At 44.3% G+C, this 9569-nt stretch overlaps 1 protein-coding gene across 1 annotated transcript in view; it reads left to right on the top strand.

The window, feature by feature from the left end:
* The first annotated feature begins 562 nt into the window (after positions 1 to 562).
* YBX3 (Y-box binding protein 3) overlaps positions 563 to 9569 on the top strand; it is a 21598-nt gene continuing 12591 nt past the window's right edge. The window contains exons 1-4 of the mRNA XM_007469496.1: positions 563 to 926; positions 4651 to 4714; positions 5699 to 5732; positions 8129 to 8218. Of these exons, the coding sequence (XP_007469558.1) occupies positions 668 to 926; positions 4651 to 4714; positions 5699 to 5732; positions 8129 to 8218 (447 nt within the window). The 5' untranslated portion in view covers positions 563 to 667. The remainder of the gene's footprint in view (positions 927 to 4650; positions 4715 to 5698; positions 5733 to 8128; positions 8219 to 9569) is intronic.

The raw sequence follows: 9569 nt of genomic DNA on the forward strand, positions 1-9569 counted from the left end.
CTTATCTTCCAGCAGGAAGTAGCCAAATAACCTGAAGATTGTAGTATTCCAGCTCCTCATTGCTGTATCAGAAACGGTTTCCAGTGCTTCATAAATGTTGAATGGGTAACTAGAAAGGATTTAAGAACGAGCGTTTGGGAGAGAGAAGCGCCCCGCCATTTGGGTGCCCTAGTTTGCCCCTCCTGGAAGATGTGGAGAGGAGGGGGAGCCCCGCTGCCCCGCTCCAACAAAGGGACGGCAGCGCGTGCTCCGCAGAAGACTCCAGAGCAGCCTGCCAAAGCTCAGATCCACCCTTGCCTTCCTTTCCCCGGCCCCTCGGCCCCGGCGCTTCCTTCCGCGCCGCTAGGCGGGCGGAAAGGGCAGCGGGCGCCTTTAAATGCTAATGAAGTCGATGCCCAACTCCGGAGCCAACTCTCCCCACCCTCTTCCCTCCCCGGCCCGTGCGCCGCCTAGAAAAACTTGTGCGGGGCCATTTTTGGGGCAGTAAGATCCAACGAGGAGCCCAAGAGCTAGCGCGCAGCCCGAGAGCTCGAGCCGCCTCCGCCGCCAGCGCCTCGAGATCCGCACCGGCCTCCCGGAGAGCGAGCCCCGGCCGCCGCGACCTCCAGCCGCGCTAACCGCCGACCAACCGCCAGCGAGGCGCCCGAGGGAGAGCGGAGGAGGCGGCATGAGCGAGGCGGGCGAGGCCACCACCACCACTACCACCCTCCCGCAGGCTCCGGCGGAGGCGGCCGCCGCGGCCCCCCAGGACCCCGCGCCCAAGAGCCCGGCGGGCGGCGGCGGCGGCGGCGCGCCCCAGGCCCCGGCGCCCGCCGCCCTGGTCGCAGGCAACCTCGGCGTGGACGCGGCCCCCGCGGCCCCGGGCACTGCGGCCCCCGCCTCTTCGGCCGCAGCGGGCAGTGAAGACGCGGAGAAGAAAGTTCTCGGTGAGTCAGGCCCGGGAGGGTGGGGGCTACCCGGGGCGGAGGCGGGATCGCTGACAGCACGAGGTCCCTGGGGACGTCGGGTCCCCGGCGCCGGTGGCCGTGGGTCCCGCAGGCGCTGCCGAGCGAGCGCGCTGCGCCCTGCGCTCCCGGCCTCCCGAGCGCGTTCTTCCTGGTCCTGGGCCCGGGCCCGGAGATCGGGTTCTTAACTCGGGTCCCCTAGGCGGGCCCTGTCGCATCCCGTGGCGAAGCATCCGTCGGTGCGAAGGGGAAAGGAGCGGCAGTCGGGAGAGAGGACACGGGGTTGGGATGGATGTGGATGTCGGGTTGGGACAGGCACCCACGTGGGACGGGGACTTCGGAGTCCTCGCGTAGGATCTGGGTGAGGAGAGTTTTTCCTTCGGGGAGAGGAAGGCGCTCAGAGGAGACGGGGGAGGGAAAAGTGGAAAGGCTTCTTGCTGGGAAGGCTCAGGTGTCTGTCCCTGACGCCCTTCCCACGGGGGCGCAGGAACGAGGCCATGCTTCTGTCGGCCACTTGCCGGCGGAGAGGTGTTGCAATCCTCTCCGGGAAACTTGCGACTTAGTCCTGCGTCCTCCGCCCTCTCTGTGCCCGCTGCTGCCGTGAACCACTGAAGTGTTTACCAATCACTCTCTCTTCCTGGATTGTGGGAAAGCCTTTGGTGCAGCAGCTGAAAAAACTTCGTCGGAAGTGCGGGTATGACGTTAGTTCACAACAACGTTATCTTGGGACTCGTAACTTAGGAAGGGAGCTCGGAAGATGAGGTGTTCAGGTCGGGTGGGGGGCGCAGAGCATCACAAAGGATGGCGGTGGGCGTTGTTGGTTTTGTCGCGTATTTCAGCCTTCTCTTCTTAAGTAACGCCCTGTGTGAGGCCTTAAAACAGGCTCTCAGAGGGTGTGTGCTCTATCACTCCCTCTTTTTTTTAAACGGGGAAGGTGAGAGATGGTGTAGGATGCTTCCGAGAAATTTTCAGTATTTTGGATGGGGCGTGTTTGATCTCTCTGAGCCTTGCCTGCCCAGTTTTCTAGGAAGAAAATTGGGGGAATAACGTGAAGAAAGTTTAATACGATTCCATGTTTCCAGCCTTGAGAGGCCTGTTTTCATGTTTTTTTGTTTTTCCTCCTCCCCACAGGGCAGAATTTTACTCAGTTACTGTCAAACAACGTGCTAAATGTAACATGTGCAGGTTGAGAAACAAAATAGCCCTCATTTCCCTGGGCTAAAAGTTGCTTCAGTCCAGTCCGTGTCATATTGTGATATTGTTTGCAACAAGTGTGCCTTGGAACACTTCCATGCAAAATATCAGAGAGACAACCTTGGCTTATCCAAAGCAGTGTTAATATATATTCTTAATTTGATTGATTTTCACATAAAAGAAATTTTTCAGTTTTTCGCTTGATCCTTGTACCTTTCTGGATCTAACGAAACTCCTGAATTTTAAACTGAAGCAGATATCTTTAAAGATGAAGGAAACAGACCAGTCAATTTCCTCAGCCACCAACTGCTCTTAAGGCACATCCCTGGTGGTGATGAGTCTGGAGGTCTTGGATCTTTCCACTGTCATTCCAACTCTCAAAAGCAAGGACAGCCTTCTGCATGACGTTTCAATACTGTCTCTGTCCAGTGTGTCTGCCATCTCCTTTCCTTAGCCAAGCAAGCACATGGTGCCTAAAATGTGCCAGGCGCAGTGCTGACTGAAATGGAATTCTGGTTTGGGACTGTCACATTCTAGTTTTTACAAATGGTTCTAAACTGCGGTGCATAGCCACAGGCCAGGGAAAGTAGTTGACAGGACTGAGGGAAAACTTCCCCCCCTAATGAAACCTGACGGTCTTCCTCCGTCCCCACCTCCCGTTCTGTGTATATAAAGTGAGTTTATGGTTTTAAAGCAAGAAGAGTGCATGGATGTGTTTGGCCTTATGAAGTCATTAGAAATATTTGTGGAATTAGGAAATTTTAAAAAACTACAGTGGGAGTAAAAATAACCTGCAGCCTGGATTGAAGTTATACTTGAAAATCACTTTCATCTTTCTCGGTCTTAGTGTTGCTTTTCTAATCAAGTTAATGCCTTAGACAGTACCTATAGACATTAACTATATGAAAATGAATCAAAAAGAGTTCCTAACTTTATATTTTCCTTATATTTTTCTAGGTCATTAATTTTGGGGCAAATGAAGGGAGACACAAAAAGCGTATCATTTGAAATAATGTGCGATTTAAAAGCATATGATTTATCAAAACCAGTCTTCTGTGTACATTTGGATCCAAAGCATAGAATGTTTTTTTCCTCTTTGCCCTGCTGCTCTAATTTAAATGGCCTAAAACTGAAGATTTTAATAGTTTAATCTCTTCATTAGAGAGATCTTCCTTACTTAGCCTAAGAGCCGGAGATTCCTCAGCAAATGGTGGGCTGAATGACTTTGAAGACATAAAGAGTTTTTTGTTTTCCCTTTTTTTTTTTTTTTTTTCTTACAAAGAGAGCTAAAATACTTCCCCAAGCATATCAATCTAGCAAAACTCAGAACTAACCCTGCCCACAGCAAAGAAAGTCCTAATTACTGTTTTAGTCTTGAATTTAAAAGCCAAATCTTTATTGTTTATCCTTGGAAATTAAACACTCTATATCGCATAGAAAGGTAGCATGGATTAATGTTAATTGTTACTTTTATTTTCTACTAAGCTTTTTTCTTTTTTAAAGGTACTCTATTGTCCCATTATCTATTTCACTGAGTCTTGATAATTGCTTTATGCCTTTCCTGAATTTAGGCATAGGCATTTCTAGAGGTACTGGATTTCGTACTCACAGTTGATTCAGGGGAGTCATCTAAAATAATAAATGGCTGAAACAAATATGAATCTACGAAGTATAAATTCTATGACCATACTATTTGTTCAGATTCCTTCTCTTGAGTTCTATTAAGATCTGGCATTCTACAGAAATGGTCCTACTCATGAGGGAAAGTAGAGACAATAATCAAGTTAAAGGGGAGGAGGTGATAAGAAAATGCTAAGGGTTTGATTCCTACCAAATGGAGAGAGTAGGGTAAACAATGAAACAGAATCCCAAATTCATCACTGGTTTGAAGAGGCCTGTTACATCATGTCTCAGGGTGGTAAGTACAGAACTGGGCTGAGCCGGCCTCAGTTCTATTATTACTCTTGGCTTCTTTGCTAGGCCCCCGTCTGGCACCCAGACAAGTTTCTTCAGGTCCCTGTAGATGAGCTATTAACAAGGAGCTACTATTTCACTATGTAGTTTGCCGACTGTTTCAAAGTGTGATGAAAGTGATGTGTTAGGTGGTCAGTACTTACCTTGTTCACGCGTCTACAGTTGTTTTCGCTGTGACCCTTCTTTTGCACTTAGAAAATTTTTCAGTTGTAAAGCTTTAAAGAGCATGTTTTGTTTCGTTTTTCTTTAAGCAGTGTTTCTCAGTTTTAATTACGGCAGAATTGTATAGACTTACGACCACTCCTTAGGACTTTATTGAAAAGTTTCATGAGGAAGAAAGGTTTAGTCTTTCTGAAAAGTATTTCCCTGTGATAGCTTCACTTGCTCCATTTTCTTCTCCCAGTATACTTTGGAGTTAAGCTTTTAATGGTTTCCTCAGGTATGTTTAGGCTTTAAATAATGCTATCAAGACCTTAGTGGTATGAGCTTTATCTTTTTGTAGGTCAGATACTAATTTATCTGTTTGATCCTATTTTAGCCACCAAAGTCCTTGGCACTGTCAAATGGTTCAACGTCAGAAATGGATATGGATTTATAAATCGGTATGTCTGTGTACCTCTACATGTTTTAAATACCTCCTCATGCTGTGGCACCTGCTGTTGGTGTCTTTTCCCATACTTTGTGAACGGCTTGTGTAAGTTTTCAGATTTCTGAGCACCGTATTCTCATTTCTAAGCTACTGATCATTAAACATTAATTAAAATACCTTTCTAAAACATTGATAAGTACTTATACAATCTACTCATTAAAAGAAAAATAAGGTGGCGGTGGGGAGGATAAATTGAGAAATGGGAAGGGCCTCAGGATAATTGAGTTGGTATCCACAATTTCACAGATGGAGAAGTGGAGTCTTAGACTGGTTATGCAACTTTCCTAAGGTCGCACAACTAGTGAGTAACTGAGCTGGATCTGCAACCCAGGTCTGGTCCAAGTCCTGTAGAAACCGTAGTGTTTTCTTTAAACCATGGTAGCTTCTAACCATATAGGAATGAGAACACAGCTGTAAGCTATGGGAGTATTCTGATGTTTTTATACGATACCATCATTTTCTCTATCCCCCCTCCCAGGCCTCCCTTTTTAAAAAAATTCCTCCAGTTTCTTCCTTGTATGTTTTGGTGGGTGGTGGCAGTTTGGGGTGGGGGGGGTGTTTTAGGTTTCAGTGTAAGGAGAGCCTAGTTCACAGCTGTGCCCTGTCCTTTTAGCTGTCTTGCTTTGCTTTTGCTGGGAGGGAAATCTAGGGCTCTGGTTACACACCATGTGATTTAGAGAGAGGTGAGAGGAAAGGGATGTTTCTGTAGGTTGAATCTGTATGCTTGGGTCCAAGCACTGTTGTCGTATGGAGGAGTGAGGTGGATAGCTTTTGGGTTTAGAAGTTTTTAAGTAGGATTGATTTGAGGCATCTGAATTGAGTTTAGAGGAGAAACAAACATTTATGCTGTGTTTTGAGGTCTTAGGATCTAAACCGTTCTTTTAAGTTTTTCCGCATACCTAGTCCCTTTAATTGTGAGCTTTTTGTCTTCCAACAGAAATGATACCAAAGAAGATGTATTCGTACATCAGGTAAGAGTGATGATAAATGTGACATTTGCTCTGTGAGGAGAGGGGCGTCTGTAATGTGCTATTATCCCTTTCCCAAAATGAAGTCCTGCACATTATTGTTCTACTCGAAACTCTTTCTGGGACTTTATTTTGGCAAGAGAGCCCAGTTCTACATTTTAAGATTTGCACATAAGCTCTTCTGTCCCATCATAGTAACTGTTTTCATACAGTTTTTATTTTTGCAGTCTTATGAAGTAATAATCAGACCACTTCCTAATTTTTAATGCCTTTGAGTCTTTAGCTAAAGCCCTTCTGTTTCCATGTTAGCATCCTATGCTCCCTGACTGTGGTTCCTCCTTGTGTTGGGCTGGACTCCATCTTCCTTTCGCCTGGCTGTGTATTGGTTCAAGCTCCTCTATCAGAGCAGCTTGAACTTGAATAGCACAGTGAAGCAGATGGTTAGGGTGTGTGTATCTGAGACATTAGGAAACTCCCAACTCCCAGCATAGTCCTCTCTCCTGCGAGAACGAGACATGCTTGGCTCAGGCCCAGGTCAGAAAGGCTTGCAGCCCCCTAGATTCAAAGGAAATGTAGAAAATGGGTAAAATATGGAAAACATGGGCCTCTCTGTACAGAAAGCTCAGTCTTCTTTACATTCTTAGCCTAGGATGTTATTCTGTTGTTCTGTATCCTGGACTTGCTTGGCAAAATAGGTTAAAAGGAGCATTATGTGCGCTTACTGTTCTTTTTGTATATTTAGTGTTCAGTGAATTGTCTCGCGTATCTGTGCAGTTCTCAGTGTATAACAACAAAGAAGTACAGGGGCAGGTACCAATACCACCAGCACGTTCACCTCCAGGGCTCTGTCAAGCATCTGGTTTTCTGTGTTTTTGTTTCCTTCTGTTCAGGATCCTGTGCGTAATGGGGTGGGGTTTGGAGACTGGCGAGAGTGATAGCTAAGAAAAAGCTCTCTGGTTGTGGTTTCTATCAGTTATATTTCAGTTGCTCCTGGGTAACTGGAGTAGATTATTTGGTTCAGACACAATGACTTTTAAAGTCATAACAGACTGAAGGGGAGTGTTGCTTATAACACCTAGAGGTTAATAGACCTTTTGGGGTAAGAACGCTGCCTTTGGTGACTGCTGGAGTAAAAGGACCTCACAAGTTTCTGTGCCCGCGGCCAGCTTCACTGACCTGATTCCAGCCCCCTGTGAAGTTGGGCGGTGAGTCACCTCAGTGTGTTGAGGCTTGCCCAGTTTAACAGGAAAAGGGGAATGAGCCGGCAGGGAGGGGCTGTTTTTGGACTGGCTGAGGGTTCAAGGCCTGCGAGTATATCCTGTCCTGAACTGCCTTTTTCCTCTCTGGGTGAGGTCTCTGCCCTATTGGCTCATTTTTTTTTTTTTTTTTTCCTCCCTCCTACTCAGAGTAAGGAAAGGGCTGGATTACACATGCCTAATCGCTTTATAAAATAAGGTTGACCTAGTTCCATAGAAACTCAGAGCCCCTTTAACTATTTAGAGATACCAGCTAAAGAAATGGGGAATTCGTTGCAGGAATTATTGTCTTCCCGCCACTGACTGAAGGAGAGAGGCCTAGTCATAAGCAGATATTTAGGTGCAGATGTTCAATGCAGGATAACATCTTCATTAACTTTTAATGTATTATCAGGGAGTGTGTAGGGATAAGCTGACATACTAATGGTGTGATGAGAAAAATTTGAATAAATATCATAGAGTTACAATACAAGGGGTATAAATGTCCCCCATCTCCCCTCCTCTTCCCCCACCTTTTTCCCCCGGGCTGTATTTTTATAACCTCAGGTAAATCCCTTATCAGCCTTCAGTTGGTTTCCTCAGCCGTAAAATGGAGAAGGTGATCAGCAATGTTTTGTTCTTGAGGTAATTTCGTATATTCTGTCAGAAATATTTATCCCCTTGGCATTTTTAAAATTTCTTCGAGGTTAGCAGTTTCTCTTGTGTCTCCGTATTTTAATCTGTGTCTCCGTATTTTTGTGTTTATGTGTGTATATAAGATTTCATGAAGGCATCCCCCCACCAGCCCCTTGCACTGATGGAGATATAGTCTGAATCTAAGACACTTAACAGAGTGAGGGAGCTCATCTATCCAGTATCACGACTAGGTCATCAGGCTGCAACTGCGCATTATGTTTAACCCACCTACCAAGATGAATTTTGAAGGCTAACATGCATCAAGACAGTAATGTGGAACATAGTTTTATAGTGTTTTTTGTTTTGGTTTTGTTGTTGTTTTGGAGATCCAGGTTAGTTGGGAGAGTAATTTTTAAAAGTAATGTTAGATCAACAGTTTCTTCAGTATAGCCAGTAAACTTGAGAGCAATGAAATCTGTGGCCAGTTTTGGCACATACTTCATTTAAAATTTTCTGTTCTCTTGACAGACTGCCATCAAGAAGAATAACCCACGGAAATATCTGCGCAGTGTAGGAGATGGAGAAACTGTGGAGTTTGATGTGGTTGAAGGAGAGAAGGTGAGAGGAATTGCGGCTGGGTATCCAGGGTGCTGGCACAACTCTCTTGCATAGTAAATGGTCTCTCAGCCCTTTATGAATTTGTCATTATGTACATTGTTTGATGTAGTACAAAAGAACATTTTGATTTCTATTTTAATAAACGATTAACCCTATTTAATCATGGAAGGAAAAGCTAATTTCTCAAGGTATAAAATGACATATTTTATTTTGGTACCAAATGTATATGCAAGTGTAGTTTAAAATTAAACTGTTTTATAGTATTAAAAATAGATAAAAGCTGCTTTGGGGCAAAAGATATCTCTTTTTAAGGTTTTTAAAATAACATTTATTTCTTAAAAGTTAACGTGTACATAATAGGAAACCAAAAAACACAAGAAGCAAAAAACAAGGATATCTTTTTCTAAGAGTAAAGTTTTTAGGCTGTGATTTGTAAGCACTTCTGCACAAATAATACACAGTAAAGAATGTTTTAATCTCAATAAAAGAAGATTCAAATCAAATATAATCATTATGTTTTCTCTTTGGCTTGGGTTTTGGAAAGCCAGAGGCATCCTGAGAGACTGTATAACAACCATCTTCAGGTGAAGAACAGCCCAAGAAGCTAATGGATCATCTTGACGCACATCTAGAGATGTTTTTTTATGCTGTTATATACTTAATTCCAATATTAGCAATGTCCTTTATGCTTTGTTTTTAATCAACAGCATATTCTAGGTATCAGTAAAACAATATAGGATAAGAATAAAAACATTTTAAAGCCACATATGGTACTGCTGCCATGGAGGCTGATCGTGGCAGCTGAATTACAAGCTGAGTGAATGACTGCTTCACTCGCAAATGAGTGCTCTTTTCACATACACACCATTCATTCCATAGCCCATATTCTTCGCAGCTCTCAAACTGTTTTCTGGTTTGAAAGAAAAACAACTTTATTCCACCTAATGTAGAAATTTAAATGATTTCTTTACCAGTGTGATCCCCAGGGTATCTTGCAAACCTCTTGGAGTTTCGAATTATCTACCTGCAAATGCTGGCCTGTAATGATCTCTAATGTCTCACCCAACTCTTAAAATTTTGTTTGGCCAGGTTAATTTTACCTCTGTATATTTTCAGAATTTGAGGTTATACAAATTGCTGTAGAGTGGGAAATGTGCTCTTTTGAATCTCCTTTGTCCGAACTTTTTATACTTTTGAAGCGTTACTTCATCCATTTGTCCATGTGAGAATCCGAACGCTAAGTCTGTTTCAAGGATAAGAAGAAGGTTTAGAGAGGGACTACATTTGTGGACACTGTGTATGCAGTGTCTGTGTGTATGCAGACGCCTAGTCAAGGACCCTTCATTCCTGC

Source organism: Lipotes vexillifer, unplaced genomic scaffold, assembly GCF_000442215.2.
Source record: "Lipotes vexillifer unplaced genomic scaffold, Lipotes_vexillifer_v1.1 scaffold395, whole genome shotgun sequence".
NCBI lineage: Eukaryota > Metazoa > Chordata > Mammalia > Artiodactyla > Lipotidae > Lipotes > Lipotes vexillifer.